The sequence below is a fragment of the Rissa tridactyla genome, chromosome W (assembly GCF_028500815.1).
Source record: "Rissa tridactyla isolate bRisTri1 chromosome W, bRisTri1.patW.cur.20221130, whole genome shotgun sequence".
Classification (NCBI taxonomy): domain Eukaryota; kingdom Metazoa; phylum Chordata; class Aves; order Charadriiformes; family Laridae; genus Rissa; species Rissa tridactyla.
Genome location: NC_071496.1, coordinates 27,774,002 through 27,792,395, shown reverse-complemented (window position 1 = coordinate 27,792,395; position 18,394 = coordinate 27,774,002). Strand labels below are relative to the sequence as shown.

Genomic DNA, 18,394 nt, shown 5'->3' with positions numbered 1-18,394 from the left:
TATCAGCACTAATGAGTGTAGCTTATGAACAACATGGACTGTTCCAGGACAAAACAACCTCCCACTTGTCTGATCCTCCAGCTCTAGACCAAACCAAGCTGGCACAGAGCTGACGGGGGACTTCTATGCCAATGGTGTGACTTGCTAGACTGTGTATGGTGCATCTTCTCCTATGGACAACAGGTGCCATCAGGTAGCACCTTCCACAAAAATAACAATTTAATGAAAGAAACAGTAATGCATTATATTCTTTCAAAGTCCATAACCACAGACAACAGGACCATTATCTCATACTCAGATATTAGTCCAGAGAGGGGCTGGACAGACAGACCTGCAGCTCGCTTTCCTCCCCCGATCGCAAATCAGAAATACTGCTAACACTGACAGATCCAGTAATCACTAATCCCAGATGCTGCATCAAAGATTATATTCATATTATCTTCCACCTTCCACAATATGCCTCACTCAAGCCATCCACTCCTTACAGCACACACATCTATTTTGCGCAGAACCTCAAATCTTCAAGACCATCATCTTTTTCCTAATTTGTGCCTTTTGTACTGCCTCCTTTCCCCCAATTTCAACATAAATATGCCTACTGAAGTTTTACATGGAGATTAAATACCATTAAGCAGAAAGTATATCTGTCCTCATTTCCAGTCAGGAGGCAGAACTCCATAAATTTGAAAAGCCTGCTTTAGTCAGATGTGCCCTGGTTTTCAAATACGTCCAATGTTTTAAAGGTAATACTTGAATCTAGATAAAAAACAGGCTTCAACAGTCTATCTGAAAACGATCCATCAGTAACCTCATTTTCCTAATGATATATTTCTAATAAATCATTGCTAATGCCTATTATCCAGCCTGGAGCCATCTCTCCAACTGAGGGATGGGAGTGCAACAACATGCAGAGGTTGCCTGTCAAGATCCAAAGAGAGACAAACTGGGAGGAGTACTGGGTGATAAGGATATATGAGAAAAACACTGTTGAAGGAAAAGTATCTGCTGCTGCAGACTCAGAAAACTGATGATATTTTTAAATCACAGTTTTAAGCAAGGCAGAGAAAAACCTAGCCTCATACCCCCTGTGGTTTAAAACACTTGGGCAAAACAGTCTCACCATCTGTTTTGAGACACATTTTTGCATTGTATGGAACCACACAGACACAACATTTTGCCATGAGCTGTTTTCCTCCAGGCTGGTGCCACCTCAGCCCTGCCCACGGCACAGTTTGGAGCATAAGCTGAGGTTCTGCTTGCAGATTCGACCATTCACCCTGTGGTCTGCAAATGAATGCCCCAAAACCGATCTCCACCACAGTCCCACCAGCACAAACCCTCAACCTGGTTCCTTGCTGTCTGGGATGCCAACACAACGGCAAGTGAAGCCAAACAGAAAGTTCGAGAAATGCCAATGAAAAACAAAACAGTTTTGGAACAGGTTGCCTGGAGAAGCTGTGGATGCCCCATCCCTGGAGGTGTTCAAGGACAGGTTGGATGGGGCTTTGAGCAGCCTGGTCTAATGGGAGGTGTCCCTGCCCATGGCAGGGGAGTTGGAACTAGATGATCTTTAAGGTCCCTTCCAACTCTAACCATTCTGTGATTCTATGATTCTGCCCCCCTGCTCTGCTCTCGTGAGACCCCACCTGGAGTACTGCATCCACTTCTGGAGCCCCCAACATAAGAAGGATGTGGACCTGTTGGAGTGGGTCCAGAGGAGGGCCATGAAGATGCTCAGAGGGCTGGAGCACCTCTCCTAGGAGGACAGGCTGAGAGAGTTGAAGTTGTTCAGCCTGGAGAAGCGAAGGCTCTGGGGTGACCTTATAGCAGCCTTCCAGTACCTAAAGGGGGCCTACAGGAAAGATGGGGAGGGACTTTTTACAAGGGCATGTAGTGATAGGACGAGGGGTAATGGAGGCCCCATCCCTCGAGGTGTTCAAGGCCAGGCTGGATGGGGCTTTGAGCAGCCTGGTCTAGTGGGAGGTGTCCCTGCCCGTGGCAGGGGGTTGGAACTAGATGATCTTTAAGGTCCCTGCCAACCTAAACCATTCTATATTTCTATGAATATAAAGGCCTGTGACTTGACAGATATTCTGCTGTGTTAAGAAGGTTAACTATGCAGTAAAATATATAAAATATGATAAAAAGCATGGATTTGTCCCCTTCACTTTTCTATATTTGTAGAGAATCTCCTCAGTTAAGTTGTCATTACAGGAGGATCAGTGCATGTAGTTTCAAAGTCAACTTAAGTGACAGTTTTAACTGTCGTTTTCTATCTAGATGCAGTTAGCAAAACAGCTTTTAGACTTTTTTTGATTGAAGATAAGAAAATACTAATTTCATTATGTATCTTCAGAGAATCAAGTAGTAGAGTAAAAGAGCAGTAGGGATGTTTCCCATTACTCACTATATGACTTGTCACTTTGACAGTCACAAAGAGTAATCCAATGCCATGGATTTTTTTTATTACCATGCGGAAAAAAATATCAAGTATTAAAGATGTCTGAAAGTATGTGGCTGATCAAAACTGTATTCTCTTGATTTATTTAATTTTAATGTGTTATATTTAGTGTACCAGACTGTATCTAGCTGTAATCGTTCCTTATTATCCTGGAGTTGTGTGTTTATTTTTTTTCTCTTTCCATGTAGATGCAGAGTCTGAAAGGTGGTGCAGAAGCCATAGCCCATTTGGACCAGTTAGAAGCTGATTATTATGATCTACAGCTTCAGTTATATGAAGTGCAGTTTGAGATCTTGAAATGTGAAGAGCTGCTGCTGACAGCACAACTTGAAAGCATCAGAAGACTGATGTCAGGTGCTTTTTATGCATTTTAATTAAGACGTAATCTGTAAAAGATAATTCTCTTCCTAAGAGTCTAGTAAAGCCTGTGGGAATGAAATGAGAACAGTTTGTTTACCACGTGAAGAGTTGAATCTTCTAACATAAGTACTGTTGAATTAAAATTTTCACCTGTTCATAAAGCTTATACATACACATACAGAAGTTTTGGTCTGGTTTTCATTGTCTGTGTTTGGAAGTAAGCATATAAAATACTATGTAAGGTTTGGAAAACTAAATTTAGGGAGGAGGAAATATTTTAATTACTGGACTTGTCTCATTAAAAAAAATTTTGCATTGGTATTATTCATTTCTTTGAAGTGATTGGTTTTCAAAAGGTATTCCTGCAAATCAGAACCCTTCAGCTAAACTTTGAATCTTGTTGTATTACCATGTCACTGATTTAGAGCAGTGATGCAAACCTTATGTTTTGAGAACCTACTATATCCTGTGTACTTACAAACTATGGAAATGGTACAGGTAAATCATACAGCATTTTGAATCCAATTCTGTCCTTTGGACCTTTTTATACTTAATGTTTTTATTCACACAAGCTCTGTTTTATTGTTTAATGCATAGGGCTTGCATAGCAAATTTTGTTATGGGTAGAAAAGTCACTTAAGAAGAGAGATTTGAAGCTGGGTTGTATTGTGAGTTGCCTCTGTAAAAAGAGAAAACACAGGTATCACAGATTCTTCTCACTGTTGTGTGAATCTCCTCCTGTCAGGCCTGTGATGGCAACAACCATTAACTGCATGTACGGAGGATGAGGATTGAAAACTCTATAAATGACTTCAAAGAAATGTGATAGCTTTGCCTCTGTTGGGAGCTAGTTAGTGCTTTAGAGATAGATAGTTATTTGTACTTGGGAAATCAGACGTTTAATTTTGGTACTGAAAACACTGTATGGTTTTCTTACCTGCAGACCTGCAAAGGAAATCCCTTGAACAGGAGGCTTAGAAGAAATGTGTATCAAAATCCTTTCTCTTTGATGTAATGATAGTAAAACCTAAGGGCCCTCAGAGATTAAGCTTGCTGTAAAAACACCATAGGTCATTATGACTTGTCACTAATGTTTTCTCTGGAAATCTCAAAAGAAACCCCCAACCTGACCAAAAATAAAACCCCCAGTCAGCTAAAATACAGCCCTCTTCTTCCCCCATGACAACAAAATAGTTCATTGTTCTTTGCTGTTTTAAGTTTGTTAATTAAAATTATTCTTTAATATAAAATATAAAAGGAATTTTTTTTAATCAGAGAGCTGTCTATGTTAGAAGGAATTACTGCTTTTTAACGACTATCAGTTATATCCCATAGGACAGAAAACGAAAAATACAATTCCTAAATTGTATTTTGTTCAAGGGATGAAACTACCTCTTCAGACTTTACTCAGGCAGGGGGAATAGAACAATTACTCTTGTGAAGAATGTGACACTGAATTGGCTACATCTCTTCAATTAGAGATGTAATGGAGTCAATTAGAAAAGAATGGTCTGTTGCATCTTATGTTATGCTTCCTTTTTAAAATGTAATTATAGTCAGTAAAGTAATAGCCTTTTAATTGAGCACATCTGTATGATTTGAAATACATGCATCTTAGTGACTTCTAGAGGCTGTTGCTATTCTTTACTCTTTGACTGTATTGGCTTTGCAGAGATATTTTGGAGAGTTTTGGATTCTGTTCTGATTTGGGGGACATCACAGAACTACTAATGAAGCCCCAACTGAGAATTTTTTGAGAGCATAATTCGATTTGATGGACAGTTTGAATTTGCAAGGTCATACGCTAGAAGAAAAACATTTTCTTTTGCAAATTCAGCACATTGGATCTGAAAAGTATCAAATGATAATAGATTGTCATAAACAACAGTAGAAGTTTTTTACTGTCATTAACCAAATACTTGCACTGTAATTCACAAAATGTGTATTTGTTAGGTTAGAGTTTTAAAGGGTCTTATCCTATCCGTACAAAATATCCATACATCCTTGTTAGATGTTTTTTGTGGTGGATGCATTGCTATCAACAGAGAATGTGATAGTTAGTTCCTGCTTTGGTTAGGGAATGGGTCAAACAAGTGCAAATGGTGTGGATTGTATCTAAAGAGGAATCATTCTAATTGTTTTATTCTAAGTGGTGGAGTCAGAAGCTTAAGCACTTGCCAAATTTATAGGCATTTGAAAAGCTCAAAAGCTGTTCATAGAAAACTCTTAGAATGTTTGATGGAGGTTGCAATAGAGTAGCCAAGTTTTTTTTCAAACAGTAAAACATAATTTAGCATTATGTTTTAGATCTGGTAGATTTGACTCATTTGCAGCTGAGCTATTAAGGTTTCACTTGTAAATTCCAATCTTTAACGCTGCATGAAAGTGTTCTAAAAAAAAATTTGCATGTAAATTCTTATATTTTATAAGTGTGTAGCAAAATATAGTTGTCGTTAGCCACAAGTTTTGTTTTTACTCACTGATGTCTCAAAGTGGGTTCTAATGACTTGCCTGTTTTACGAATGCATGAAATTTTATATTGTTTGTTTTGGTTTTTTTTTAACTGAGCATTAAAGTAAAGACTCAAGCAGGTCTGTTTATTTTAGGGTTAATATATTGATGTTCTTTCTTTTCCACTCCTGCCATATCCTGTGCTGAGCTGAAATTAGCATGACACAATCAGAATTTTGGTTGCAGCAGAGACCTTACACACAAATAACACAAAGTGACAACAGCTTTTAAAATGGACAGTGTTCTGAAGAAAACCCTGCCCCTCACCCCAAATAATCTTGTAGAAGTAGGAGGAAGTTACAGTCTTCCTGAAAGTAATTCCTATTAGTAAAGACCTTCTTTTTGAGCCTGTAATGCTTTGAAGGATTGTCTTGAAGTTAGCCTCCCACTGCAGCCTCTGAGCAGTAGCAGTGACTGGGAGGTCAAAAACCTCCTAAGAGAGGATTTTTGGTGTTTTGTTGTCTAATTCCTCTTTCATGAAATTAATAGTAGGTCGTGGCAGAAGAATCTCATGCCAAAGACTTGAGAGAGTCTGTATATCCCAAACTTTGTAGTGAAGACCAGAGGATATTGCTGCACATTGTGGGGCCCTTGTATTAGTTAAGAGACCCAAAGACACATGTGGACACTGTGACCAAGTTAGGCTACAGACACAAGTGTATATTTACAGTTGCATTTGTTCTTTAATGCTCTGAACTTACCTAAATACCAGGCTGTGCTTCAATTGTTATTGATTTCTGTTCTTCATATAAACTTTAAAGCCCTACAGTGCTTTGCTCTTTAATGCTTTTTCCTCTGACCTTTTGATTTTGCTCTTCCTCTGAAAGGACTATAGCATTTTTCTACATTAAATCTTGCAACTCAGTGTGGGGGGGTTGTTGAACAAAACAAAATGTTAAACAAATACAAACTATTGTTTTGACTTTTTCATTGCTGACGTTTTTAAAACAGAGAAGAGAGATGAAGTGGTATATTATGACACTTACGAAAGTATGGAAGCCATGCTTGAAAAAGAGGATATGGCAACATCTGTACACTTGCAAAAAGAGGATCTGCAAAAGTTACAACAAAAAATCCGCCAGCTGGAAGCAAGGCGTGGACGTATTTCAGCCAAGAAAGCCTACCTCAGAAACAAGAAGGTATTATTAAACTGCAAATTTCTAGCGTAATTAGCAAATTTAATAAAACTTCAAAAGATTTAATTTCAGATACAACTTCTAAGTCTCTCATATTTTTTGTGGATTATATTTACTATTTACTAAAAGTTGTTTTACAGAGTACCAAATACAATAGCATGTATTATTAAATTGATATATTTAAGATTCAGTTTACCTTTTAGCTTTAAAGGAACCTTTAATCACTTAGAAGTCAACAAATAAACTTGTTTCCGTTAAGTAATTAGAATACTTTCATGTGGAAAGTATATGCTAGAATGCATGTTTTTACAGAGAGTAGTATTTGCAGTAGAGAATCAAGGGTGTTTTCTCACTAATGAGTTCTATTTTCATTCTCTCACCTCATCCATTTAAACGTATGTCGTGTCATTGATTATCTATATTCAGGAAATATACACAAAATCCAGTATATATTCTTAATTTGTAGAACTAGGTGTGCTATTTAGGGCCACTTTATGTGTTACTTGGTTGGGATGTTGTGTGAAAAATTGTTTTAATATAGCTAATGTTTTGAAATTGCGTATCAAATGTAGGTAAATATGTTCATTCCTTTTTTCCAGAATGACTTGTTTACACTTCCCTACCAGTTTGCGGTTACTTCAGTATGCATTATTAATGAGCGAGATAGCTTAATGAGTAGAATAGATCAAAGTTTTGCGAGAGCAGTGTAATACTTGTTAAAAAATAGGGTTTTATCCTATGCTATATACTATAAGGCTATGTAGAAGTCTCGCTTGAGACCTCATTCTAAATTAGGATCAGGGGTTGGGGTGGTTGTACGTTCCCAGTCATGTCAGTTGATAAGGGAGTAGGTTGAGGGTAAAACATTCAGATCTTTCCTCTCCTTCATAAGTAATATATCTATTTCTATACCTAAATCTGAAGCGAAACAGTAGTTGATTCATCTTATATTTTGGATTTTTTATATTTCTTCAGTTACTGTCTTGTCTCTGATTAACACAATATGGAGAGGACTGTAAATAAATTATTATAAAAGAAATGTCTCTTGTTAGCCAGTTATGGAAAGTAGTTTGCTCAGAGTCATTGAATTTGTTTTATGTGATTTTTGTAAAAAGAAAAAAGTATTAAGAAGCTGGGCTTTTTAGTACTTTGAGGAATAGTTCCTATCTGTCATGTTATGCTAATTAATATAGGCTACATTATAATAGTTATGCTATTTTCTCCTGAATATGAAAAGACACTACTGGTACCTTATGGAGTACACAAACCTGTTTAAAAGCAACAAAATAGTTGCTGTTCCTTACTTAACTTATGGAAGTTAACAAGTTGAGAAGTGATCCTGAAGCAGGAGCAGAGATTTTTTTAGTATGCCTTCTTATCTATATAATTAACTCATCACCTTCAACTGGCTTATTTGTTTCCAGGTTATGCTATGATAAAATACCTTGTTTAAGCTGAAGGAATTCGTTGTTCTAGGCTGTAACACTAGTTGCAGCATGCCTACTTGGCACAGAGACATGATGCAGAGATGTATATGGCAGTAATGCTCATCTGGGTCTGCATGCAGGAGTGACGTAGTCATGCCTGCTCAACATTGTGCTGGAACAACATGGCTATATTGCTTTCAGGACCTGAGGTAATGTGTCCACGTGGAACTTCACTGCTGGACATCACAGCACTCTCAGAACTAGTTCTAGCTCTCTGCTGATTTCATTGCCCAGTGTAGCATTATCTGCAGTTGAGCGCTGCAGTGAGATACTTAGCTTTCGGCTACTAAAGAAATCACAGATTAGAATAACACGTATTTAAACTTGCAGGAGGAAATCAAAGATTTTGATTTGAGCAAAAAGAATAGGCAGAACCAGTTGTGTGACATTTTGCAGTACTTGTTGGGGAGAAAAGAACATGGGTGTTTTGATGGATATTAATGTTAGAGGTATTTACTGTAGCTGCTCTTAATACTACTGAATAATGTGGAGCCCTACTAAGCTTATGTGGCGGGTTGACCTTGTCTAGACACCAGGTGTCACATATTCTCACTCCTCTCTCCCAGCTGCTGTTGCGCAGCAGTTTTTTCCCCTCCTTAAATATGTTATCACAGAGGCACTACTACTGTCACTGATTGGGTCGGCCTTGGCCAGTGGTGGGTCCATCTTGGAGCTGGCTGGCATTGGCTCTGTCGTACGTGAGGGCAGTTTCTGGCATCTTCTCACAGAAGCCACCCCTGTAGCCCCTCCTTCTACCCAAACCTTGCCACACAAACCAAATACAGCTTATTAGTAATTTCCTGAAAAATCAAGACTCTTGTGTCTTCGATTCAAGCATATGGAAGCATTGTGATATTGCAAAACATTGTTAATGAACACTACTTATAGTGCCTGATGTGGATCGTTGTACTTTACAAACCTGTGAGGAAAAAAGGGTTCTTAGTCTAAAGAGTTTGCAGTTTATCTTAAGCATGCAGAACAAAGAGCCAGGTGGGATGCAAAAGTGGAGTCTAGATGGTGAGAATGAGCACAGCACTGACTGAATGCTAAGTGGAGAAAAGAATGATGTTTTTATCTTAGGTTGGATTTGGAAAGTATGTACTAGGTGGTAAAACTCTTTCTGAAGGTCGGTCGGTCTGTCTCTCTGTCAATTACACTCTCTCAATTATGAAACATTTATTGCTGAACTGAGATGAGAGTCTGCTTAATGATTTTCAGATTTTGTTCCTGACACCACCACTACTCCTCCTCCTCACAACTGAAGGTTCCCTTAAGAGAACACCTCCTTTCTAGCAGCAATCATGATTAAGAAAACAATAGGAAACAATTCTCTATTGTTTTTTACTTTTTGGAGGAGATATTTGAAAATCTTGTCTGTTGAAGAGAACATGGTGAAAGGGAATAAATTACTGTGTGTAGAATAAGATTTTATGTAATATAAATATAAACTTTTGTGACTATAGACTCTATTCATTATTTTTTTCAGAAATTCTTTCCCTGTTTTTGCAGTTGATGCTTTTATTTTTTAATAAGGTTGTCAAATAATTGTACCAAACCTTTATTTAGAAACATTTGTAAAGATTTGTTTGAAACCTCTTTCAGTTGTGATTCTGGGTTACTGAGACAGCATTTTTTAAATGTATGGTTTTACTGAGGTTGATGTTCTTTCACTGTACTAACATGAGTATAAACTCTTTATTCTCTTTTTTTTATACAAACCTATTTGCATTTGTTAAGCAATCATTTCCTGATGTTCCTTTGTGTTGATGACTTAGTTATTCAAAAATAAGATTTTAATAGCAGTCTCTTTACTCATTATTTTTATTATTTCTTGAAAGCTAGTTATGGATTTTTGATGCACGTTATCTCTCTATTGTTATCCCAGTCTACCCCCTGATGGCTGCACAGTAGTATTAATTAGGTTATCATATGAAACAAACAGCCATTTTATTAGGGAGCTAAATTTATAGCAAAGAGTCAAGGTAAAAAAAAAAAAAAGATGTAGAAGGCATCTAGAAAAATATCTTTGAAAAAATAGAGTTACGAAGAAATCAAATTATTTTACATCCAGGAAAAGTATTCCTTATGATGAGCAGACTGGGAGAAGCAAATGGTCAGTGAAACTGTTTGGGGTATGTTCATAATGTGTGCTTTGACAGGGGAGGCATCCCCACGTGCTGTGTCCATTTAATTGGACACCTTTACTACTTTTCAAGCCCACAGTTTAAAACATAGCCCATGCCAAAATAGGTGTTAATTAGTTGCAGTGACAGCTGACATAGGGTTACTTGGTATGCTTTATTATTATATAAGGGCATAACTACATATAGCACTTATAATAAAGATATGCTCTCTGCACATACTGAGCTTACTAAATGAGAAGCTAACATTTCATTTGAGATGCTTTTCAATCTGAAAGCAAGGCTCACTGGAACTAGTAAAATATAATTGTCATGGTTTGGGCCAGACTGGCCACTGAAACGAACAATAGATGCTCTCCCCCACCTCTCCCTTCAGGGAGAGGAGGAAGAGAGAGAAAGAGACTTATGAGTTTAAAAGAAACTTAAACTACTTTAATGAAATATCAATAATAAAATAATAATGATAATAAAATATTTTTTAAAAGAAAATAACGAAATATATACAAAACCAGCATCAAGCTCCAGGATGATGATCATGTCACTGGCAGGCACGGGGAAAGTCCCAGACTGGAGTCAATGATGGATGGGCACTGGATTCCGGATCTGGATTTAGGAATGCATGGATCAGGATCAAAGGCAGATGAACAGATAGGGTCCTCCTCAGACGCCGGCCATTGAAGAAAAGAGAGTTGACCCTTTGATCCCTCAGCTTTTATACTGAGCATGGGGCAGATGGGATGGAATACCCTGTTGGTCAGTTTTGGGTCACCTGTCCTGTCTGCTCCTCCCCACAGGTGTGATCCCTCTACGTTTTTCCGCTTCCGACCCTCCAACAGGGCAAATAACGAAATTAGCTGACCTTGGTTGTTATAGCAATAAGTATAAGCAAGAGCCTCTCTGTATACCATTCCTAGGTATCAATTATAAAGAAGGCCTTATCACTGTGGAAGCAGACAGGGTCTGAAAAATATGCCATTAATTTCAGAGAGTTCAGTCAGTTAGAAGGGGCTTAACTGAAAAGTAAAATTACTGAAAAGAAAATTGGTTCTGTTTTACCTCAAACCAGGACATTCCACCCCTTATTCCATACCATTTGCGTTGTGCTCAGATCACTATTACTTTTTTTAATCTTCAAATATATACATACATATATATATATACACAGATAACTAATTTATGGTTTATCTTTATACACAAAAGTTTGTTAAGCTCATTTAGTTCATAATTGCAGGATTTCATCTCTCATAGCAGACTCTCAGGGCAGGAAAGATGGTATGAAATTCATCATGGTTCATGCCCATGGGTAGCATTTTACTAGAGTTTGCTAGACTACTTGATGAAGCTAGCTCAGGTTTCATCACCACTATGTTATCCTGAAAAACACATATTGAACACTGTTAATATTATATAACAAGTAACATCATACAGCTCAGAGTTGAGTATTCTCACCCAGGGTCAAATTTCCTTGAGGTAGACATTGAATTTCTCCATTGTCCAGCATCACCCACCAAGTACATCCAGGTCCTTGAGCAAAAACAGTCCCACAAATGGGTTTGCCTTTGCCTGAGGCAGGAAAAACCCAAACAGTTTTCCCCAGCATATTCCTTTCATGCAACACAGGGACTTTATCCCCTTCTAATATATGTAAAAGGTCTGACTGAGCAGGACCAGCTCAATTGATGGATCCCCTGGTGTTAACTAACCAGGTAGCTTGTGCTAAATGCTTGTCCCAATTTTTAAAGGATCCACCACCCCCACTGCTTTCAGGGTAGTTTTTAACAATCCATTGCATCGCTCAATTTTCCCAGAAGCTGGTGCACGATAGGGGATATGATATACCCACTCAATGCTATGTGCTTTTGCCCAATTACTTATAAGACTGTTTTTGAAATGAGTCCCATTGTCTGACTCAATTCTTTCTGGAGTGCCATGTCGCCACAAGACTTGCTTTTCAAGGCCCAGGATGGTATTCCGGGCAGTGGCACAGGGTATGGCATATGTTTCCAACCATCCGATGCTTCCTTCCACCATAGTAAGCACATAGAGCTTACCCTGGGGGGTTTGAGGGAGTGTGATATAGTCAATTTGCCAAGCCTCCCCATACTTATATTTAAACCATCATCCCCCATACCACAAAGGTTTTAACCGTTTAGCTTGCTTGATTTCGGCACATGTTTCACAATCATGGATAACCTGCGCAAACCCTTCCTTGATGACCTGAAGTGTCATGGGCCCACTGAGCTAAAAATAGTTCACCTTTATGTTCCCAGTCCAAATCTGTCTGGAAAATCTTAGCAGCCTGATCCACTTGTTGATTGTTTCGATGTTCCTCAGTGACCTGACTCATGGGTACTAGTTTGGGTGATTCTTACTGTAGTACAACTGATAGTAATTATAGTAATGATGGCATATAGTGGCAGGGTTATTTAGCAATTAGCATCATATAATTTGATTCATTGGCTATTCTCACCCAAAATCAGATCCTCATGAGGTACACATCGGACTTCCCCATCCTTCTGCATCACCCATCAAGTGCACCCAGGTCCTTGGGAAAAAGCAATCCCTCAACAGCCCCACAACAGAAGAGTCCTCCGAGAGACCAGGCAAGGTAGACAACTGTTTAACTTCCTCCGTCTCCAGTAATAACTTCCTCCGTCTTTGGCAGCTATGCCAAAGGCCCAGCGGTACCCTTTTGGGTCCTTAAAATACCCTCTCCTGAGGTAATCTATACCAAGGATGCATGGAGCCTCTGGGCCAGTCACAATGGGATGCTTTTGCCACTCATTCCCAGTTAGGCTCACTTCTGCCTCCAGTACAGTCAACTCTTGGGATCCCCCTGTCACCCCAGAAATACAAATGGGTTCTGCCCCTCTATAGCTTGATGGTATTAGGGTACACTGTGCACCCGTGTCCACTAGAGCCTTATACTCCTGTGGGTCTGATGTGCCAGGCCATCGAATCCACACCGTCCAATAAACCCGGTTGTCCCTTTCCTCCACCTGGCCGGAGGCGGGGCCCCTCTAATCCTGGTCAGAGTATCCGTTACTCACTTCTTGCATAAATGACTTGGAAGTTCCTTCAGGAGGATCAGAAGCAAGATCAGGCCTTCTGCTCTGTCTGGGGAACTGCCCCCTGGAAACTGGTGCGGCACTTTTCCTGGAGGGATCCCCTTTTGTGGTTGTCCTTCCTTGCAACTCCTGTACCTGTGTCCGCAGGATCCAAGTAGGTTGTCCATCCCACTTCCTCATGTCCTCCCCGTGGTCACGCAGGTAGAACCACAGGTTGCCTCGTGGTGTGTACCCTCCGTACTCTCTCTCTTGAGTGGGGAAATGCCTGCTTCTAATAGCTGAGATGCTGGCCCGTACAGGTGGGGAGTAGGACATATTCTCTTCAAGTTGCTGGACCTTCCGGGACAGTTTCTCCACAGCTGAGACAAGGGGGGAGGAGAGACTTTCTTCATATCACCGGAGCCGGCCAACTACCTCATCCACCGTTGGTCCCTCTTCACCTTTCCATTCCATTACTGCCAGGGAGTTGGCATATGACGATGGTGCGCTCCGTACAAACTTCCGCCACATGGGCCTTGTGCATCGCACCTCATCAGGGTCTGTGGGTAAGTCTGCATTGTCCAAGTCATAATAAATCATCACCCGCACGGCTAATTCTCTCAGGTACTGGATACCTCTTTCCATGGTAGTCCACTTGCTTGGCTGACGTACAACATCCTCACTGAAGGGGTACCTCTCCCTCACGCCTAACAGGAGTCGTTTCCAGAGGCTGAGGGCTTGGGTCTTTTTCCCAATTGCCTTGTCAATGCCGCCTTCCCTAGACAGGGATCCCAGCTGCCTGGCCTCCCTACCCTCTAATTCCAGGCTACTGGCCCCGTTATCCCAGCACCGGAGCAGCCAGGTGACAATGTGCTCGCCTGAAAGTCGGCTAAAATCTTTTTGCATATCCTGCAGCTCACTCAGGGATAGCGATGAAGTGATTATCTCTGGTTCTGCCTCTTCCTCCTGCTCTCGTGATGGCCCTGGTTCATCATCATCTCTTACTAAGTGAACTGATTTCTTTGTGTACTTCTTCTTCTGTATGGGGGCAACTGATACTGGCACGGGTTGGTTTCCTGGTTCAGCGGCAGTGGCTGCCACTGGGGTTGGAGTAGCCGCAGTGGCTGTCGCAGGGGTTGCAGTAGCCGCAGTGGCTGTAGGTCTGGTTTCCATCTCTTCCCCTTGAGGGTGCTGTGTAACACTGAGCAGTGCCTGGTAGATACTGGCCAGGGCCCAGCACAGCGCGGTGAGTTGTGCCTCTCTGGAATAGCCACAGCATTTTCCCTTCAAATATTCTACCACTTTATCAGGGTCCTGTAATTGTTCAGGGGTGAAGTCCCAGACCATTGGAGGTGAGTAGTTCTCTAGGTACCTGCCCATGTTCTCCCACATGCCGTGCCACCCCTGACTATCCAGCCTCGGAGCAGATCTCCGGGTGGTAGTCTTAAATAGTTGCTTAACCCTAAACAGGACCTGGAACACATTCAGCAGACATAACACTAGGACCAGGCTGGTTTGAGTATCCCAAGGATATTCAAAATTCTCAAAAGCTGTCATACGTGACCCGAAGGAGAAAAGGGAGGCAAAAGAGCTGGGGAAAGTGTCCCCCACTGTTTCCCCCATAGACTGGGTGTAATTGTTAATAAATTCCGAGAGACGACGCCCTAGGTACAGGCAGGACAGCAACACCACATAAACACACCAACATAACTGTCTGAACAGTGATGTTATCATATCATAAACTGATATCGCACAGGACAGCAAAATGGTAATTCTGATCCCTCTCCCAGAGGTGATAAACAGCATTGCAGGGAGTATATAAAGCATGTAAGAATTAACATAACGCAGCCATGAGAACAAACAAAGCAACATCGTGACCAGTGACTATTTAACTAATATAATAAATGCATACAACAAATTAATTTTAACAAGCTCTGGTCAGATCTGTCGTTATCTCAACTCTTTGAGCCCCACATTGGGCGCCAAAAAGGACTGTCGTGGTTTACCCTCAGATGGCAACAAAGAACCACACAGCTTAAACTCGTGGGTTGAGACAAAAGCAGTTTAACACAGCATCAAAGGGAACAGGAAAACAACAACAATTATACTGATAGAGGAATATACAAAACATGATTACTTGGGAAAATTAACCCTGTCCCTGCTGGAACTAGGACAACTGGTAATCGGGGCACCAGGAGGAGCTGTGCTTCCATACCAATTACCTCTGAAGCAGCTCTGACTCCTTCATATGCTGCCAAGATTTCTTTCCCAGTTGGGGTATAATTGGCCTTGGAGCCTTTGTATCCTTTGTATCCAGAATCCTAGGGGTCGACCTCGACTCTCCCCTGGTGCTTTCTGCCAGAGGCTCCAGGTAGGGCCGTTGTCTCCGGCTGCGGTGTAGAGCACATTTTTAATGTCCCATCCTGTTTGGACTGGTCCAAGGGCTACTGCATGCACAATCTCTTGTTTCATTTGCTCAAAATCAAAAGCTTGTCATTGCTCAGGACCCCACATAAACTCATTTTTCTTTCGAGTCCCTTCATAGAGAGGTTTCACAATCTGACTATCACCTGGAACATGCCTTCTCCAGAAACCCACAATGCCTAAGAAGGCTTGTGTTTCCTTTTTGTTAGTAGGTGGGGACATAGCTGTTATTTTGTTAATCATCACATACATTTTGCCACCTAATTCCCAAAAACTAGATCTCTCGTGCAGGTCCCTTGACCTTACCTCTTTTTACAGCAAAACCTGCTTTCAGAAGAATCTTGATTATCTTCTTACCTTTCTTGAAAACTTCCTGTGCTGTATTACCCCACACAATGATGTCATCAATGTACTGCAGGTGTTCTGGAGCTCCACCCTTCTCCAGTGCAGTCTGGATCAGCCCATGGCAAAGAGTAGGGCTGTGCTTCCACCCCTGGGGCAGTCGATGCCAGGTGTACTGGATGCCTCTCCAGGGGGAAGCAAACTGTGGCCTGCACTCTGCTGCTAAAGGAATAGAGAAGAATGCATTAGCAATGTCAATTGTAGCATACCACTGGGCTGCCTTGGACTCCAGTTCATACTGCAGTTCTAGCATGTCTGGCACAGCAGCACTCAGTGGTGGTGTGACTTCATTCAGGCCACAATAGTCTACTGTTAGTCGCCAGTCTCCATCAGACTTTCACACTGGCCATATAGGGCTGTTAAAGGGTGAGGGAGTCTTGCTGATCACTCCTTGGGTCTCCAGCTGACGAATCAGGTTCTGGATGGGAATCAGAGAGTCTCGGTTGGTGCAATACTGGCATCAATGCACTGCGGCAGTGGCAATTGGCACCTGCTGTTCTTTAACCTTCAGCAGTCCCACCACAGAAAGGTCATCTGAAAGGCCAGGTAAGGTAGACAGCTGTGTAATGTCCTCAGTCTCTACAGCTGCCATACCAAAAGCCCACCCATACCCTTTCTGGTCTTTGAAATACCCTCTCCTGAGGCAGTCCATGCCAAGGATGCACAGAGCATCTGGGCCAGTCACAATGGGGTGCTTCTCCCATTTATTCCCATTTAGGCTCACTTCAGCCTCCAATACAGTCAGTTCTTGAGACCCACCTGACACTCCAGAAATAGTGACAGATTCTGTCCCTTTATGATTCGATGGCAATAGGGTACACTGTGCACCAGTGTCCACCAGGGCTGTATATTTTTGTGGCTCTAACGTGCCAGGCCATCGAATCCACACAGTCCAATGAACTGGGTTATCCCTCTCCTCCTGGCTGGAGACAGGGCACCTCTAATGTCTATAATTAGCAAATGAGTTTCTACCTGGACTGGAGAACCGCCCCCTGCAGACTGGAGCAGCCATCCTCCTGGAATAATTTGTTCTTCCATCTGCTTTATCTTGCAACTCATATACTTGTGCCTGTAGGGCTGAGGTAGGTTGTCCATCCCACTTCCTCATATCCTTTCCATAGTCACAGAGGCAAAACCACAGGAGCGTAGCATGTTCTGTTTCTTTTGAGCCGGTCTCATAGAAGGGCATCTTCTCCTAACAGCTGTGATGTGGGTCCATGCAGGGGAAGAGTGGGATCTTTCCTCCATATCAGACAGTTTATCAGACAGTTTATCAAACAGTTTATCAGATAGTTTCTCATTTTTCTTGTACATTTTCTCAATCATTTTCTCATTTTACTCAGCCATTTTCTTGGTCGTTTTCTCAATCATCTTCTCATTTTGCTCGACCATTTTCTTGGTTGTTTTCTCGGTTTTCTCAGCCAGCTTTTCCACGGCTACCACAGTGTGGGGACAAGAGACATTGTCTTAATACTGTCGGACCCTGTTAGCCACCTCATTTACAGTTGGTGCATCAGCATCAGATCCTCCCCAGACCATTGTTGACAAAGTATGGTAATACATTGACAATGCACTCTGCACAAACTTCCTCAACATAGGTCGTTTGCATGGAATTTCATCAGGATCTACATTCACTAGCCAGTCACCAAAAATCACCTCTCGCACAGCCAGTTCTCTCAGGTACTTAATACCTTTCTCCATGGTGGTACATTTGCTTGGTCGGCATTCATAGAATCATAGAATGTTTTGGGTTAGAAGGGACCTTTAAAGGTCATCTAGTCCAACCCCCCCTGCAGTAAGCAGGGACATCTTCAACTAGATCAGATTGCTCAGAGCCTCATCAAGCCTCGCCTTGAATGTCTCCAGGGATGGGGCCTCCACCACCTCTCTGGGCAACCTGTTCCAGTGCCTCACCACCCTCATGGTAAAGAACTTCTTCCTAATGTCTCATCTAAACCTACCCTGCTCTAGGTTAAAGCCATTGCCCCTCATCCTATTGCTACATGCCCTTGCAAACAGCCCCTCCCCAGCTTTCTTATAGGCCCCCTTCAGGTACTGGAAAGCTGCTATAAGGTCTCCTCAGAGCCTTCTCTTCTCCAGGCTGAACAACCCCAACTCTCTCAGCCTGTCCTCATAGCAGAGGTGCTCCAGCCCTCTGATCATCTTTGTGGCCCTCCTCTGGACCCGCTCCAACAGGTCCATGTCCTTCTTGTGCATTCAATATCATCCTTAAAGGGATACCTGCCCTTTATGGCTGATTGCAGTCCCTTCCAGAGACTGAGAGTGTTTGTCTTTTTCCCAATCGCTTTATCGATACCTCCATCTCTGGACAGGTTTCCCCACTGCCTAGCTTCTCTACTGTCTAAGTCTATGGTATTGGCCTCATTATCCCAGCATCAGAGCAACCAGGTGATAAGTGGCTCAC

At 41.6% G+C, this 18,394-nt stretch overlaps 1 protein-coding gene across 1 annotated transcript in view; it reads left to right on the top strand.

Annotated features, from left to right (window-relative positions):
• Positions 1–18,394, top strand: part of LOC128901976 (junction-mediating and -regulatory protein-like) — a 117,655-nt gene that overhangs the window by 73,352 nt on the left and 25,909 nt on the right. The window contains exons 6-7 of the mRNA XM_054184196.1: positions 2,650–2,815; positions 6,284–6,471. Coding sequence (XP_054040171.1) covers positions 2,650–2,815; positions 6,284–6,471 — 354 coding nt within the window. The remainder of the gene's footprint in view (positions 1–2,649; positions 2,816–6,283; positions 6,472–18,394) is intronic.